Source organism: Ostrinia furnacalis, unplaced genomic scaffold, assembly GCF_004193835.3.
Source record: "Ostrinia furnacalis isolate ACB-3 unplaced genomic scaffold, ASM419383v2 OfSCF7578, whole genome shotgun sequence".
In the NCBI taxonomy this organism is placed as follows: Eukaryota; Metazoa; Arthropoda; class Insecta; order Lepidoptera; family Crambidae; genus Ostrinia; species Ostrinia furnacalis.
This window is the reverse complement of record NW_021137817.1, coordinates 330,928-348,806: the sequence shown is the minus strand read 5'-3', so window position 1 is coordinate 348,806 and position 17,879 is coordinate 330,928. Positions and strand designations below refer to the sequence as shown.

General features: G+C 36.7%; 3 protein-coding genes across 5 annotated transcripts; 1 reads left to right on the top strand and 2 right to left on the bottom strand.

The window, feature by feature from the left end:
• The first annotated feature begins 893 nt into the window (after window positions 1-893).
• Window positions 894-4,101, top strand: LOC114365228 (uncharacterized protein DDB_G0292186-like). Its single transcript, XM_028321761.1, has 8 exons — window positions 894-953; window positions 1,888-1,927; window positions 2,026-2,387; window positions 2,424-2,562; window positions 2,653-2,691; window positions 2,911-2,952; window positions 3,082-3,291; window positions 3,446-4,101. Exons 1-8 carry the CDS (start codon window positions 936-938, stop codon window positions 4,099-4,101), a joined length of 1,506 nt encoding a protein of 501 aa, XP_028177562.1. The 5' UTR covers window positions 894-935.
• Window positions 4,102-9,415: 5,314 nt separating this feature from the next.
• On the bottom strand, window positions 9,416-15,251 carry LOC114365239 (uncharacterized). 3 transcript variants are annotated; one of them, XR_003656914.1, is made up of 3 exons: window positions 14,952-15,238; window positions 14,289-14,599; window positions 13,628-13,837 (listed from the first exon to the last, which is right to left on the bottom strand). XR_003656914.1 is itself a non-coding variant. In XM_028321778.1 (2 exons), exons 1-2 carry the CDS (start codon window positions 14,964-14,966, stop codon window positions 9,889-9,891), a joined length of 216 nt encoding a protein of 71 aa, XP_028177579.1. In that variant the 5' UTR covers window positions 14,967-15,251; the 3' UTR covers window positions 9,416-9,888. The 3 variants fall into 3 exon arrangements, 2 of the variants coding, with proteins under 2 accessions (XP_028177579.1, XP_028177578.1); XM_028321778.1 differs by lacking the exons at window positions 13,628-13,837; window positions 14,289-14,599 and adding an exon at window positions 9,416-10,089 and having other exon boundaries at window positions 14,952-15,251; XM_028321777.1 differs by lacking the exons at window positions 13,628-13,837; window positions 14,289-14,599; window positions 14,952-15,238 and adding exons at window positions 9,416-10,089; window positions 10,672-10,825.
• A 437-nt stretch (window positions 15,252-15,688) lies between these two features.
• CPG18 (cuticular protein glycine-rich 18) lies at window positions 15,689-17,391 on the bottom strand. The gene is made up of 4 exons (XM_028321785.1): window positions 17,342-17,391; window positions 16,469-16,508; window positions 16,105-16,187; window positions 15,689-16,017 (listed from the first exon to the last, which is right to left on the bottom strand). The coding sequence occupies exons 1-4, from the start codon at window positions 17,351-17,353 to the stop codon at window positions 15,739-15,741; spliced, it is 414 nt and encodes a 137-aa protein (XP_028177586.1). The 5' UTR covers window positions 17,354-17,391; the 3' UTR covers window positions 15,689-15,738.
• Window positions 17,392-17,879: the final 488 nt, after the last annotated feature.

Here is a 17,879-nt window from a genome sequence, read left to right as displayed (position 1 = left end):
CGCGTGTCTAGATCTAAATGTTAGGTACATAATATGATCGCACCCTAATTCCAATCAATTCAAAGTCTTTATTTGCACAATAATTACAAGCTTTTTTAAGTTTTGTAATATTATGTGTATCTGCTAATGCGTCGAACTCTTTTGTATGTAGCGATGATTATGTAATCACTATACACCCTTAATTTTGTATCGGACTTGTGAAAATCACAGGAAGCGCCTGGATGAGGGCAACGAAGCTATGAAAATATACAACAGGCAATGGAAATCCTTGGAGGAGGACTTTTTCCAGCAGTGAACCTGAACGTGTTTGGGTTGATCGCTATCGTAGTTCGTAGTATAGTGATAGAGATTTATTACTTCGGCTAAAGAAAAATCTTCATGAACATAGTGCTCATTTTAACAATTGCATCTTATGATGATTAAAATAATTTGTTTTTTTTTTTTAATTCTATTGTTTATTGTAAAAAAAATCTTTATTTTTCTTTCACACACAGGCATCATCAATAACAGTTTCAATTAACATGTACAACAATTTATTTTTTAATTAATATGTTCGCAAGCTCATGTTAGCTCAGCTTGTTAGAAGCATGTGAAGACACTGGTCTTCCGCGGACACCACCGTTACTTACGTAACTACGAGAATGACTGAAGCATCTACATTTCTAGAATTGGTGACGCTCACACAATACAAATATTTTGTTGGGTAGGTATTTCAACGGCAACGTTAATCCACGTCAATTAATAATTTATGTACAAACAATATCAAACACAATTGGAGCGGAATCCACCAAATTCTATGGAACATCTGTTATTTTTGTGCTATATTTGGTAATCAAACATCAGTTTAAATGGTTTAAACCGGGTATAAAAGCCAAAGATACCGGTAACCCATCACTAAGCTCCATACAGCAAGCAAAGGTACAACCAGCTCCACCATGAAGTCTTTCGCCGTAGTAAGTATCACTTGCTTTTATTTTTATTACTTGTACCACTTGTACTTACTAATATTTCGAGTTCTGTAATATTCTGCGCCTTAGTATTAAGCATTTTATAAAAATAGACTGCATCATAGACACCACCCACCGGTCTAGGTCCACCCAATGGTGTCGGTGTCGGATCAGAGGTGGAATTGTGTAAAGCAATCGTAATCATTTGACAGTTCATAACGTACGATAAAGTCAGTTAAACAAAGTGTTTGACAGAATAATCGTACGTTATGAACTGTCAAATGTTAACGATTGCTTTACACAATTCCACCTCAGGTTCGATCCTCGCTGCGCTTATGAACTATTGTTGTGAACCCACTCGTAACACAAGCATATTTCGCTTGCCACAAAGGTAACGGGACTTCTTCTTTTCGTGTCGACAACAAACCTACACAGTGACTGACTTGTACTAATATTCTATCACAATCGCATTTCTACTTGGTCTTAACCAGGTCTTCCCTAATGCCTGCCTTAAAGTACAAGGGTAAATAAAATACCTTTCAAAAATTCACTCTAAAGCCAATGTCCACCCAATGTCATGTACGCAGTTTGTGTACAGTCAAATGCAAAAGTTGAAGATCAAAATCAAAAACTCATACTAATGATGTACGAAGTTTGCGTCCAAACTGTATGTTGTTAGTAGCGTAGTACTTATAGGTAATCTACTTTAATATCATCTCAATGCTACAGATAAGAGTTCTAACGCGAATATCGTTCATTAGTGTATTGAATTTCTAATAATCATCGACTTATTGCTGTTGACTGTACCTGATGAGTTAACGAGTAGCTTTCCTGGAAGCGATAATGAAGGATAACGCACTCACACTTGTAAAGAAAGTTATATGTAGAAGTTACATTATTTGTTTGTTAGTTCCTAACCGAATATTTGTTGCAATTTCAGATCCTTCTTTGCACTATTGTTGCCTGCTCGGCGAGGCCAGGTACGTTAATTTATATAATTGTTGCTTGCAATTTGCAACTTATTATCGTATGTTATTATTATTATCGTTCCTTTGTTATATTTATGGTATTTTTCCAGAATGGAATGGCTACCAAGGTTGGAACCAAGGGTCAGGTCTAAACAACGCTAACCAAGCACAACAAGGCGTGAACAATGTTGCTAATCAGCCTGCATACCAAAACTTAAACAACGTTGCCAATCAAGGAGTGAACAACATTGGCTACAACAACCAAGCCTACAACAATGCTGCTAACCAGGCCTCATACCAGGACGTAAACAACATCGCTAACCAAGTGTATCAAGGTGTAAATAACGGCGCTAACCAAGCCCAACAAAAAGTGAATAACAATCAAGTCTCATACCAAAACGTTGCAAACCAGGCTTCATACCAAAACGTCAACAACGTTGCCAACCAGGAAGTCAACAATGTTGCTAATCAGGCCTCATACCAAAACGTCAACAACGTTGCTAACCAGGCCTCATACCAAAACGTCAACAACGTTGCTAACCAGGCCTCATACCAAAACGTAAACAACGTTGCTAACCAAGCCTCATACTTGAATAACCTGAACAATGCTGCCATCCAAGGCTCCCAAAGAGTGAATCAATGGCAAGGTATTCATAATGTTGAGCATATAAATGCATTAAATATTTTTTGAAACTTTCAATTCATTATTCTGATTAATTACTTATTTTTTTATACAGGTAAAAATTGGAACGTAAATCGCTACACAGGACAGCAAGGTAACTAAATAAGCTTTAAATTACTATTTACATAACTTCATATTTACAATTTAATATATTTTATACAAGAGAGACAACTATGTAGTTAACACGAGTTTTTTAGAAATTAATAAAATTGTGAATACGAACTTGGCGGCAAGTGTCAGTCATCTAATAACATAAAGCAAAAAGTATCATTCTTTGTATTTAATACTTAAAAAGATTTACTTGTATCCACAGCTGAGGAAACCGCTACGTCCTGGCAAAACTACGCAAGCGATGGTATGTCACGGAAACATAATCTAGCCAAAAGTTTAAAAAACATTTTAGCTGTAATTAAAATCGACTTTGGTGCTACGTTTCTAAAAAATTGTGTTTGGCGGTGAGTTTAAATGCTTTTTTTCGTTACAGTTACTAACTTTGCCAAGAACGTCATTGCTGAATCCAACCAAGCTCAACCTCAATCTCAACCTCAAGCTCAACCTCTAACTCAACCTCAACCTCAACCGCAACCTCAAGTTCAACCTCAAGTTCAACCTCAAGTCCAACCTCAAGTTCAACCTCAAGTTCAACCTCAAGTTCAACCTCAACCTCAAGCCAAGGAACAGTACGCAAACCAAGGTCTGTGAACAATGAACAAATTATTCAAGATATTTTTACCAAAACACATTTTTTTCGAATTGCTTGCTTTCATTTGTAACCAAATATTTTTATGATAAACCCTAACATTTTTTTTTAAATCGAGAAAACTAATCGTCTCTGCATTTATTTTCAGTAAGCCCTGTCGCTTACCAAAATTCGTACCCAGTCGGAAACCAAGCTGTGAACCAAGGCGCTTACCAAGTTCCAAACCAAGCCGCGAACCAAAATGCTTACCAAGTCGGTAACCAAAACGCTTACCAAGCCGTTAACCAGAACGCTTACCAAGTCGGCAACCAAAACGCTTACCAACCATTGAACCAAGTTGGAAACCAAGCCGTCAACGAGAACGCTTACCAAGTCGGTTACCAAAACGCCAACCAAGTCAGTAACCAAAACGCTTACCAACCATTGAACCAAGTTGGAAACCAAGCCGTGAATGAAAACGCTTACCAAGTCGGTAACCAAAACGCTTACCAAGTTCCAAACCAAAACGCTTACCAAGTTGGTAATCAAAACGCTTACCAAGTTCCAAACCAAAACGCTTTCCAACCCTGGAACCAAGCTGGAAACCAAGCCAGAAACCAAGTCGTGAACGAAAACGCTTACCAAGTCGGTAACCAAAACGCTTACCAACCCTGGAACCAAGCTGGAAACAAGGCCGTGAACGAGCCAAGCCAAGCCGTTAACCGAAACGCTCCCCAAGTTGGAAACCCCGCCGTGAACCAAGAAGCTGCTCAAAAAGAAAATCAAGCTGTGAACCAGGCTGACCAAGAATACCTTCAAAATTAAAACCAAAACCAAGGTACACATGCTTTCTGATTTAATATTGCTAATTTTATTCTATGAAGGTTACCGCTTCTTCGGTCAAAATTACTGTAGAGTAACTATTTAGTATTGTAAATTGTTATTTATGCTGATATTAAACCCTTTGACCCATTATTACATCCTATGTAAAATCGATGNGTATAGTATAGTATACTTCCCTCTCAAATTATTCAAGATATTTTAACCAAAACACATTTTTTTCGAATGCTTTCATTTGTAACCAAATATTTTTATGATACACCCTAATATTTTTTTTTTAAATCGAGAAAACTAATCGTCTCTGCATTTATTTTCAGTAAGCCCTGACGCTTACCAAAATTCGTACCCAGTCGGAAACCAAGCTGTGAACCAAGGCTCTTACCAAGTTCCAAACCAAGCCGCGAACCAAAATGCTTACCAAGTCGGTAACCAAAACGCTTACCAAGCCGTTAACCAGAACGCTTACCAAGTCGGCAACCAAAACGCTTACCAAGTCGGTTACCAAAACGCCAACCAAGTCAGTAACCAAAACGCTTACCAACCATTGAACCAAGTTGGAAACCAAGCCGTGAATGAAAACGCTTACCAAGTCGGTAACCAAAACGCTTACCAAGTTCCAAACCAAAACGCTTACCAAGTTGGTAATCAAAACGCTTACCAAGCTCCAAACCAAAACGCTTACCAACCCTGGAACCAAGCTGGAAACCAAGCCGGAAACCAAGCCAGAAACCAAGTCGTGAACGAAAACGCTTACCAAGTCGGTAACCAAAACGCTTACCAACCCTGGAACCAAGCTGGAAACAAGGCCGTGAACGAGCCAAGCCAAGCCGTTAACCAAAACGCTCCCCAAGTTGGAAACCCCGCCGTGAACCAAGAAGCTGCTCAGAATAAAAATCAAGCTGTGAACCAGGCTGACCAAGAATACCTTCAAAATTAAAACCAAAACCAAGGTACCTACACATGCTTTCTGACTTTATATTGCTACTTTCTATTAAGGTTACCGCTTCTTCGGTCAAAATTACTGTAGAGTAACTATTTAGTATTGTTATTTATGCTGATATTAAAGCCTTTGACCCATTATTACATCCTATGTAAAATCGATTAGCCAATACGATTTACTTACACTCTATATGGTGCCTATCTATTATTATTTAACCATTATGATTACATGAACTTAATAATGACTCTATACTCTATATTATTGATACTTGCTAAAAAAGATTAAAAATTAATGCTTTTAATATTTTCAGGCCCGCAGTCGTCCTACCAAGGCTACCCCCAATATAACCAATGTGAGTAGTAACCGTATACTGTAGCCGTATACTTTATCTCAGCTGTATTTGGTTGGTCGGCCGTTTGGTGTAGTGGTTTCGATACGGACTACTATGCCGAGAGGTCCCGGGTTCGATTCCCGGCCGGGCAGAAATTGAAATGATGAATTTTAATTTCTGTGATGGGTCTGGGTGTTACTATGTATAATATGTATGTATTTACAAAAAAAAAGTATTCAATTATGTTTATATCCGTTGTCTAGTACCCATAGTACAAGCTTTGCTTAGTTTGGAACTAGAAGCGTAGTGTAAAATGTCCAAGGATATTTATATTTATATATTTATCTATAGTAGAGGTTCAGTATTTTCTGAAGGTTAAATTTTATTGAATGTTATTATATTATAAACCACTTTGTGCTTTACTGGTCAAAGGCCAGTCATAGCCTTAGCCTCTTTTTAAAAATATAGTATTACCGCATAATAACTTTTCTTTTCTGAGAACCTCTGTTTTTGTCTTACATTTTTTTATCAAAACTAGATTCATCATTAACTAGTTCTTGTAACGAGCATAATCATTTGGTTTCATCCTACCCATTAGATCAGTTTCACACGACCTCCAGTTTCACTTATTTATCTCATCACGTAAATAATTCAATATTTTCTTTACAGATTCAAATGGCCAGCCTGCTCGCTATTAATAAATAATTAAATTAACTAATTAGCTATAAGTGTTCACTGTTCCTGTTGTAAGGAAATAAATTATTATATTTTATAACAACAAAAACTTTATTTTTACCTTCCTGAAATTATTCCATTTATAATTTTATACCAAAACTTAAAAATTGAGAGCTTAGTGAAAGAGGGTTTTTTAAAAGTCTGTTAAACTCCATACAATAACACCGGTTATGGGTTACGGTTAAATTAAGATAGTGCAACTCAGCCTAAATTGTTGTTCACAAATCCGTGGATTTTGTACCATAGCTTAAAATAATTAAATGTAATGTTGAATGTGAAAGTTTGTGAGGATACTCTTTTATGCAAAAACGGATTTTGATGACTCATTATTGTTCTGTACGTGTTTAAAAAATGTTTTTTGCTATTATCATTAAATTAAGAATATTAACTGAAATACGCGTGAACTCGCACGTGCAGCCTTTAATTAGGCAATTAAGAAATGTAACTTCTATTGTTAAGTTTGTAATTGGTTTGATTGGTATTGTCAGATGACACCAACACGCTGTTCTGCGTCCTATACATTAACGACATACGCAGTGCCTAAGTAGACACACGTATTATATTTTTTTTATTTTATATTGAGCTATGTTTTTTTTTATTACGGCATCACAACTTTAAGTATTCTTTAGGCTCTATAAAAGTTACAATTCCATTCGAGTTTGCTACATCAAACAATTAAATTAACTATGAATAAAATTTATACCTGTCTAGCTACTTATGGTAACTACGAGTATTGCCTTTGAGATCAATTCCCAGAGACATTTACGAAATGAGTTTGTTAAAAACACATCGACATGAAGTCCCAACAAAGTTGGATAGTTACATTTCATTACTTTACGTTATTTATTTTTTACATGAATCTATCTTCATTTAATTATACGTAATAACCATGTTCCTACATGAACCACTATTTGTCGAAGCAATTGCATTGTTTTTGTGCTAATTACTGTTCTTATTGTGTATTAATTAATGTCTCCTGGAAAATGCATGGGTAATGGATGGGTATAAGAAGTGTGCTGCGAAGTGCTAGCCACTAGTTCTTTATCAGCAAATCTCCAAGATGTCTCGGGTTGTGGTGAGTTTTTATCATTTCTCTTTTTATTTTTGAGTTACTTCAAACACAACATAAACTAAGGCGCACAGATCCATCGATCCATGTATGTCTCGTAAAATTTATTCGGCGTTACAAAAAACCGATTTTATGGAAAACTGTTACCAGAAATGGTTTTGATTTACCTTTGCTACGAGTTTAACTATTTATTTTTGATCTTACTTACGATAGGCTTCCAATAAACTTAGGTCAAACTTTTTACTAACTATTGTCACTATATTTTGTAACATATCAAACGCAAAATATTCGATGATTGTCTTGAAGTAGACTGACTACTTGGCAATCGTGATAGTTGATAGTTGAGGACCTACTCTGGAAATTAAATAAATTAATGTAACAATGAGATATCCAGAACCCACATCCAAGTCACCTACAGCCAAATTAAAGACACCCATAGAAAAACAATATTACCTACTTGTAGAACTATTCATTAGAATAAGAAAAATCAGTTTCTACTATTTTAATGAATAGGTATTATTGTCTTTTACTTACCAACAATGACATTTGCAATTGTCTTGCGAGCACCGATGAGGAAAACTATCCTTATTGAATGTCATATTACTCTTCATCTGTTACTTTGGATCATCCTTAATTTTTTACACATTATGTGGAATCTCTTGACCTGCTTATCACCTTATGAAAGTGATGATCAGGTTTACGGTGGAAGCGAACTTCACCCGGAATCCTCAACCACACTAACATAACTGTCAGAACACAACAATGCTATACATTGTTGTTATGGCAACAGACTTAGGTAAGATGGTTGTAGCTAGTCAGGCGGACATAAAACTACCCTCACTTTCCATTCCAATCCAATCCAATCGAACCCAGAACCTCTGGGACTGAAACAGGTGGTTACCACTAGGCCACAGAAATGGTTACCACTAGGTCACAAAAGTGTTTACCACTAGGCCACAGAGGTGTTTACCACTAGGTCATGAGGTGGTTAAACTGTTCATTGACTTACAATCTGTTTGTAGATCTTCGTCTGCTTACTGATGCTGGCGTCAGCGGTGGTGAGCCTGGACCTCCCCGGAGGCATCAAGCCGCCCAGTGAGCTGCCCAAAGTGCCAGACGCGCCCAAACTGCCCGACGTCCCTAAACTGCCCGACGCCAAAGGACTCCAAGACCTTGGAGGGAATTAACTAACTACTGAAAACTGAAAAATCTGAAGATGCAACCGACCAAAGCTTGATTAATATTATTTATGTAGTTGAAGCAAATAAATGGAGCTCCAAATTGTGTTTTTTTCTCATTACATTGAAGGTACCTTTAGCAGCGCCAGCTTAACTCAGACTTTTCAGTAAACGTTTGCAAGTTGAGAGTTGACTCGTCAAACATGTTTTAAACCACTGGACTGATTTCAATAATAAACACACAAATACTTCAATTATTTTATTAGAAACAAAATATTTAAAAAGTTAGTAAAATAACTGAAAGATGTCAAGATGTTTTCAAGATCAAATTAAAAGCTTCAGTCCTATTTTGCACATTAAAAGCTTCAGTTATAATTGACATCTACGTAACTTATGTAGGTACCTCTACATTATCTATTAACATAGAGTTACTTAATCAATTGTTTACGACCCGGATGAAATTAATATCAACTTCAGAAGGCCTTGCTTATAATTCTAACTATTATAAAATTGTGACATATGACCCTAAACATAAACTACAATATGGCTCACGTTTATCGCACTGGACGATAACAAGACCAAAACATGGAGGTAATCAATCACTTCTAGAATATCTATTCAGTGGTCCGAGCTACAAATTATCTTACGTAGTTACTTATGTTAATAGCTAATGGTAAGTAACTACTTAGGCGGGTGAGTATGCTCGTTCTCACCATCAATCCCTAATTTTAAGTGACCCCTATGAAAACAAAATTCCTGTTACGTGTTACCAAGTTACCATAGGGGTAACTTAAAAATTAGGGATTAGAGTCCTGAAATACAGGATTGTCAGTATCTTTCAGTTTTCTCTGGAGTATCTTAATAAGTATTCCTAACCCGTTTTGATGATAGTACTCTATAAGAGATACAGAGATACTTATCACAAATATTGTCTCCAGGTTGGATTCCAATAAAAAATGCTTTCATTTTGAATTAGGGCTAATCCCTAATTCAAAATGAAAGCATCTTAGGTATACTTCAGATAAAACTTCAATTTGTTTGAAGATTATTGACTCTATCTTATTGAGAGTAGTATAGAATGAAATTCTTATCCAAATTAAAATAAATAATAATCGGTAGGTTACTTTCAAAGCACTCGTACCAATCCTAGATCTTAAAACAATAAAATGAATTAAATGTATGAACAAAAAGCGTTTTTATCAGGAAATTATCATTAACTTCTTTGTTTATTGGATATTGAAGTGACAATGAAGTATTTACTCGTATTATGTATAAAACAAACAAATGAAAGTTACAGAAGTCCATCTTAGGCTAAGTAGCATCATTTTAATTTAATAGTGACTGTAATCTCAACCGGTGAATTTTGTATGGAGTTTGAAAGACTATTAACGTTTGTTATATTTAAAGTAAGATGGTGTAACCCAGATGTTCAACCAGTAAACACTTTGTCCATTTGCTTTTAGCTTGGTAAACATTATTATTAGATACTAGATGACGTAATAACTTGGTAAACAAGGCACTACACGTCATCGGTGCTCGCACTAGAAGTGTTATTGCTAGTCTTCGGGCCATCAGAGGTGGTTGAACCATCTTTGTAAGGTGCGACGGTGGCGAACAGATCCTTTTTCTGTTCTGTGGGTGCGCTATCACCCTGTGGCGTGGGATCTTCAGTAGCTGTTGAAATGGTGACCAGGAGTAACACGGCGAATGTGAGGAAAACCTGAAATTCGTAGATAGTGGAAAATTTTAAGTCAATAATCGAAATCTACCTATTTTCATGAATAACGAAATCTGTTGTAGCTAATCGCAATCTGCAAAAATCTTAAAAAAGAGAGAAGGAACCAAAAAAGAAAAATTAACTGTATGAAAAAGTAACTGAACTGTGAATTGATCGGTATCCACAGATTCTACGATTCTGTGATCCAGTTTTAAAGCAGACTCTCGACTGCAAGATTTTATTTCGATGAAATGTTTCGAAGATATTTTACAACATAAACTTTGAATAAATAATAATCTATAGAAGACACTATAATGTAGATTATTATTTATTCAAAGTTTCGTGTCGTAAAATATCAGGTACACTGTAAGCAAAAATCTTAATTCAGAACACATAGTTACAGAACAGAACGACATAACATGATTTAATTAAATTGTGCAAGCACTGTATAATATGATGTCACTGCATGAAAATTATTTTCCTGAATGGAAACTCAGTGAAAAACGATGTCTACAACTTCTTACGTTCTGTACTACTCGTAGTTACCTACTTAATTAAATAAACCGTAATTAGAACTTTACTTACCGAAAATCGTGCCATTTTAATCCAAGTTAACAGGACAGGGAATAAGAACGAATTTGCGCTAACCTTTAAAATTATAGCAGAAGAAGGATAGTAGTAGCTCAAGTAAACTATGATACACTTTATATACCTGGCGACAGGATACATGCGTGTGGCAAATAAGATAATAGGGTCATTCCACCGGCCAAGAAAATCACGTGTCCGGGGCCAAAAAGTACCCGAATATCATAAAATTTTAGTAACAAATATTTTTATCTAATAGTATAACTTTGGTTCTTGTTGTTAAACCACAGAAATAGTTAATAATAGTTAATTAAGTAATTTAAAAAAAATCGTAAGTCGTCAAAAATTGATTACCACGACGTGTCCGCGCTCCCGATTTCAGAACAAATTTGCTCGTATAAATTTATCCGTTATTATTACCGCTTTNTTGATTACTCGGTGACAAAAGTCGGGGTAATCAAGGTCGGGGTAGTCAAAAAATTAAGGTTTATCCTGAGCCCTGCCCAATCTGTAAGTTGAATCCCATATGTTTTAATACACAAAAATGCGGTTACATGGACCATTATTCCTGTACATTCTCAAGAACTTTCCATGTAAAGAAACCTAAAAAAACAGGATAGAGTAAATCAATCGTGCACTGAACCAAGGTCGGGGTAATCATATTCTTATCTCGATAACTCCGAAATCCTGCGACGAGTTGCATTACCGATCACCTCGGCACGCAGGCCACCACTAAAGGTTCACGGGGGAGGATAGAGCTCGTTTCTAAATTGCGTAGCTAGGGACGTAGGCGCACATTAGTGACGTGTCGGGGTAATCACGGTTAACGCCCGGACACAACTTCAAATAGTTATTTTACAAAACCTTTTAGTCATATAGTTATATCGTATTTAATTTATCAATGTTTATTTAATCAGTAATCGATTACATAAGCATTTAAAGCGGTAATAATAACGGATTAATTTATACGAGCAAATTTGTTCTGAAATCGGGAGCGCGGACACGTCGTGGTAATCAATTTTTGACGACTTACGATTTTTTTTAAATTACTTAATTAACTATTATTAACTATTTCTGTGGTTTAACAACAAGAACCAAAGTTATACTATTAGATAAAAATATTTGTTACTAAAATTTTATGATATTCGGGTACTTTTTGGCCCCGGACACGTGATTTTCTTGGCCGGTGGAATGACCCCTCTACATTATCTATTAAGATACAGTTACTTATTCAATTGTTTACGACCCGGATGAAATTAATATCAACTTCAGAAGGCCTTGCTTATAATTCTAACTATTATAAAATTGTGTCATATGACCCTAAACATAAACTACAATATGGGTCACGTTTATCGCACTGGAAGATAACAAGCCAAAACATGTAGGTAGGTAATCAATCAAACAGTGGTCCGAGCTACAAATTATTTATGTAGTTACTTATGTAAATAGCTAATGGTAAGTAACTACTTATGCGGGTGGTGGGACTTACACCCGTATTCACAAACGATACTTGCTTAAGTGAAGTAGGAAATCGAATGCACAGCATTGAATAGAGCTCTGTGATTGGTTCGTGTGTGACCCTGTGCCTGTGCGTCCACGCACACTATGAGACCTCATAGTAATGTTTGAGAATACGGGCGTTAGAGTCCTGAAATACAGGGTATTACAGGCCTTATTTTAGGCTCTCCACACATTTATGTCAGAGTCTCTTTTCAAGTATCTTATTAAGTATTCCTAATCCGTTTAGAATTTTAGATGATACTCGATGAGAGATGCTTATTACAAATAGGTATTGTTCTAGGTTGGATTCCAATAAAAATGCTTTCATTTTGTTTTAGGGATTAGGTATAGTTCAGTTCACCTCAGATAAAACTTCAATTTGTTTGAAGATGATTGACTCTATCTGGGGGCACGGCAGTGCCCCCACCAAGTCGAGCAAAAAAGCGGCACGGCCGTACCATCCTTTTCTCGAAACAATTCAGGCCATTTTCGACCGCCTGTAACTTCGTTGTGGATAAAACTAGAAGGCTGAATTTTCATTAGCTATGCAGGCATTGTAAAGACACGGTATATTTAAAATTTCATTCAATTTGAACCAGTAGTTTAAGAATTATAACGGGTCAAAGTTACTTAATTTTGTCACTCACTGACTGACTCACTGACTCACTGACTCACTCACTGACTCACCGATCATCAAAACTCTAAGGCACTTCTAGCAGACCTAGAAGCTTCAAATTTGGAATATAAGTAGTGTTTGGTGTATGAATCAAGGAAAAACTAAAATATTTGGGGGCACGGTAGTGCAACCGCCAAGTCGAGTAAAATTTTTCAATTTCGGTCCAGTTTTCTAGATACATAACTGCTGTCTACAAAATACAAAAAGAAATGAGATTTGGGGGCACGGTAGTGCAACCGCCAAGTCGAGTAAAATTTTTCAATTTCGGTCCAGTTTTCTAGATACATAACTGCTGTCTACAAAATACAAAAAGAAATGAGATCCCATCAAAAACAATACTTGTCAAAAAAACCAAGTCTCGCAACTCAGTTGTTCTACGGTAAAAAGTTGTGAGATCCATGTAATACCAAGTCCAGGCCAGGAAATCTTTAACGTTTTACATAAATATATTGACTTGGCCATCGCATGAAAACACGTGTAAATTAAATTATTTAGTGCGATGGCCAAGTCAAATATTTATGTAAAACGTTAAAGATTTCCTGGCCTGGACTTGGTATTACATGGATCTCACAACTTTTTACCGTAGAACAACTGAGTTGCGAGACTTGGTTTTTTTGACAAGTATTGTTTTTGATGGGATCTTTTTGACAGTAGTATAGAATGAAATTCTTATCCAGATTAAAATAAATAATACTTTCAATGCACTCGTATGCTAAATCATAAAATAATAAAGTTAATTAAACATCAAAAAGGGTTTCTAATCAATTAAATATCAGCAACTTCTTTATTTGGTGGAGATTAAAGTGACAAGGAAGTATTTATTTGTTCTCACAATTTATCTATAAAACAAACAAATGAAAGTTACAGACGTCCATCTTAGGCTGAGTTGCATCATTTTACTTTAATAGTGACTGTAATCTCAACCGGTGAATTTTGTATGGAGTTTGAAAGACTATTAACGTTTGTTATATTTAAAGTAAGATGGTGTAAGGCCTCAGCCTCGAACTTAGCGGGCAGCGGGGCGGCGGCGGCGGCGGCGCGGGAGCGGGGCGGGCAACGCAGACCCGTTCTCGAAACCAGCGGGCAGCTCGCGCGGCGCTTTAGCGGCGAAGTGTTGTGTTCGGGGATGTGTTGTCGAGATATTTGTTTTTATTCGCGAACGAAATGTCTGAACAACGGCGACAATTTTATTTCGATTCAAATTTATTCCTTACGCTCGATTTATTGTGGGCAAAAGAAGGAGTGCGCTGCCCGCTCGTTGCCCGCTCCCTCGCCGCTACCCGCTCGTTGCCCGCTCCGGCGCCGCCGCTGCCGCGCCGCTGTTTTCGAGAACCGGTCTATTTGATTTTACGCATAAGATCCTGCCGCTCCCGCCCGCCGCCGCTCCCGCCCCGCCGCCGCTCCCGCGCCGCTGCCCGCTAAGTTCGAGGCTGAGGCCTAACCCAGCCAGCCTTAGAATGTTCAACCAGTAAACACTTTGTCCATTTACTTTTAGCTTGGTAAACATTATTATTAGGTACTAGATGACGTAATAACTTGGTAAACAAGGCACTACACGTCATCGGTGCTCGCACTAGAAGTGTTATTGCTAGTCTTCGGGCCATCAGAGGTGGTTGAACCATCTTTGGAAGGTGCGACGGTGGCGAACAAATCTTTTTTCTGTTCTGTAGGTGCGCTATCACCCTGTGGCTTGGAATCTTCAGCAGCTGTTGAAATGGTGACCAGGAGTAACACGGCGAATGTGAGGAAAACCTGAAATTCGTGGATAGTGGAAAATTTTAAGTAAATGATCGAGTTTCATGACTAACGATATTTGTCGTAGCTAACGCAAATCATGAAAAAGATCTATTGAATAAAACTATGGCAAATGCCATAAGTTCATCTCCTTAAGTAGAAAATAAGCACGCATAAGCTTTAATTTCATACCTAAGTAGAAAATGAACACGCTCAAGATAAAAACCTCAAAACAGGACTAGCATACCCCTTTTTGAAATATTTGATTGTCACTGTATGAAAAAGATTTCCCTGAATGAAAACTCAGTGAAAAACGATGTCTACAACTTCAGACGTTCTAAACTACCTAAGTAATTAGATCTTTACTTACCACAAATCGTGCCATTTTAATCCTTGGGATAACAGGACAGGGTTTGAGAATGAAATTGCGCTAACCTTTAAAATTATAGTAGAAGAAGGACAACAGATAGTAGCTTAAGTAACCTGTGATACACTTTATATACCTGGCGACAGGATACATGCGTGTGGCAAATGAGATAATAACACACTACTAACAGGAATCCAATTAGGCTGACGATTGCGCACGATTGCCCACGCGCATCCGTCGCGCATGTATTGTGGTGCTCTCCCACATTAGTTACAATTACAAGAAACGCATAATGATGATTAAACAATTAATCATTATAATCATTACTAATTCTTCGATTCGTGTTAAGTAGTGCCCTCTGAAGCATGGAATATTGGAAAATCACTTTGTGTTTCTTAATATTTATTGAAGAACGATTCAAGCCTAAAAAAGTAGGAATACCTACCTACACAAAACTGATTTTCAATTTTGTGCAATACCTGGAAATTGAACCCAGGATAGGAATGGATAGTTAATTATGATACAAATGAGTTTTTACGTTAATTTAGGTGTGCTAATTTAAACTGTTCCAGCCTCAGATTCTATCATAGAAGGGAATGATCTGAAGTTCCAGCTTTTTATGAATAAGGTTTGATAAGTTATACTAACTCTCCATTATTGCTTATATTTTACTCATTTACCTACGAAATAAAAACAATGAAAGTTATTGTGATTATACATTTATTTAAAAATCATTTTTAGTTCAGTCGATCAACACATCTCGATAATACAATTGTTCGATAGTCCCAAATTAGTAGCCGTGTTCCTGGTAGCCTCCATGGTGTTGTCCGTGACCTCCCTGGCCGAAGCCCTGTTGTCCGTGACCGCCCTGACCAAAGCCCTGTTGTCCGTGACCACCCTGACCGAAACCTTGTTGTCCGTGACCACCCTGGCCGTATCCTTGCTCAGATTGGTGACCGAAACCACCCTGACCGAATCCTTGTTGCCCGTGACCACCCTGACCGAATCCTCCCTGTCCGTGGCCACCTTGTGATCCAGGGCCACCGAAGCCGCCCTGAGGACCACCGAAGCCGCCCTGAGGACCACCGAATCCACTTTGTCCGCTGTGTCCTCCCTGACCGAATCCACCTTGTCCGCTGTGTCCTCCTTGACCGAATCCACCCTGTCCTTGTCCGAATCCACCCTGGCCTCCCTGGTTGTAGCCGCCGTTACCGGGGCCACCGCCGTAGTGAGGCATGCCTGGTAAAAAAAAAATGAAGTTTAAAATACTAAGGTTTTATAACCTTCACTACTTGTTTCGTTTTTAACTGTACGATTTCGTTTTCAGACTTTTTGTGGTATTAACAAGGTTTGATGTAGGTACCTATTATTTAAAAAATCTAAATCGATATTATCTTGCTACTTATAAACAAAACTGGATTCTTTGTAAAGAGTTTTATTATAGTAAAGTAAATAATGTGTAAATTGTAGGTAAAAGATCAAGGTTAGATAAGTATTAGGATAAAAAGTTAAAAACTTACCGTAGCAGGCGACAGCCAACGTCAACAGTACACAAGCAATCTGAAAAATTAAAAACTGTTAAATAGTGTTCACTTAAATATTGGCTTAATATAAATAATAAGGTTTATAAATATTTCTCTCCGTGAAACAAAAGAGCAAAGAGAAAGAAGTTTCTTGGTCAAAATCTCTTTACAAATGAAATAGGTACCAACTGAATGTAAGACAGACATATTATTATTTTATTATTAAACAGCGATAACCTCTGGTAGTAAATAAACGTCGATGACATAATTTATTGTTGTGGACTAAATAAATAATTACTAAATAATTTTCCACGGAGTCTTATCCACTTAGGCTTGCCTTCGGATTTGCTCACAAGGATTTCGTTCGACCCTCAAAAACTGTGAGGATTACCAGGGAAATATGGATGGATGGAGTTCTTCCTGAAACTATTTTTAGGATACTGACACAATCCTTACTATCTTTTTTACCAAATTGATAAATGTAGCTTAAATTAAATAAATAAACAATTTAAGATTAGGTACTCTCTGCTCTACAAATAAATAAATAAATGGAAGTGCGATAAAACTTTACATTTCTTAAACTTAGGTATCCCTTTTATAAATAAAGAGTACAACAATTGCAAAACTAAGTACTGTAAGTAAGTAGGCCAATTAAGTTTAATTTAATTAAGTCTTAAAGTCTTAATTAATTAAAGCTTTAACCTAAGCAGTGTTGCATCATCTTACTTTAACTTTAACAAATGTCAAAAACTGTCAACCTCATAAAAAGCAACGGTTATTATTATAGTTACGGTTAAAGTAAGTTGGTGCAAATCAGCACTAAAGTTAATTTTACTGAATCAATAAGGTATATTAGGAATGGGAACTCACCTTAAATGCCATGTCTAGTTCTGGAGTAAATAATACTTTTACACACACTGTCTGTTTGTTTTTGTAACAAGATAATGCTACAAACCTTTATATACGATTTGTTATCTCCAGAATTCGAACGCTTGACCCCACCGGCTTTTGTTTATAAATATGAAACAGTTGTATTGGTGTCTCTACTAAAATATAGTTACCAACTTTTGTCCGTAAGTTTATCACAAAATTATATAACAATGTTTCATTAACGTAACTTTTATCTTAATTAATAATTAACTATATAAATGTGATGAAATCCATTTTAATCTTACAGCAAAAGTTAAGTTGGCTGAAGAAAAAGCTTAACCCAAACGAAGTCCCGAGCGTTCGCTTTAGTTTTTTAATTTAAACTTTAATAAACAAAGTATTTTGTACCTACATTGTTGTCTCTTAACTTTGCTTTTTTCTATGAGATATTCTATGAGAAAATCAGACAGGTAGGGCACAGGGTGGGAGTGTTCCCATTGGTGTTAATAATTTCCTATGGTTTGATTGATATTTTTTA

What these genes read in the sequence shown, in the direction of transcription:
- LOC114365228 (XM_028321761.1), top strand. An exon ending in AAGAGTGAATCAATGGCAAG is followed by an intron (nt 2,563 to 2,652) that starts GTATTCATAATG and finishes TTTTTTATACAG; the next exon opens with GTAAAAATTGGAACGTAAAT. An exon ending in GCAAAACTACGCAAGCGATG is followed by an intron (nt 2,953 to 3,081) that starts GTATGTCACGGA and finishes TTTTCGTTACAG; the next exon opens with TTACTAACTTTGCCAAGAAC.
- LOC114365239 (XM_028321777.1), bottom strand. Translation starts at nt 10,815, where the DNA reads ATGTATCCTGTCGCCAGGTATATAAAGTGTATCATAGTTTACTTGAGC. An exon ending in TTAAAATGGCACGATTTTCG is followed by an intron (nt 10,090 to 10,671) that starts GTAAGTAAAGTT and finishes TACGAATTTCAG; the next exon opens with GTTTTCCTCACATTCGCCGT.
- CPG18 (XM_028321785.1), bottom strand. An exon ending in GTTGGCTGTCGCCTGCTACG is followed by an intron (nt 16,188 to 16,468) that starts GTAAGTTTTTAA and finishes TTTTTTTACCAG; the next exon opens with GCATGCCTCACTACGGCGGT. An exon ending in TCGGACAAGGACAGGGTGGA is followed by an intron (nt 16,018 to 16,104) that starts TTCGGTCAAGGA and finishes CCTCAGGGCGGC; the next exon opens with TTCGGTGGTCCTCAGGGCGG.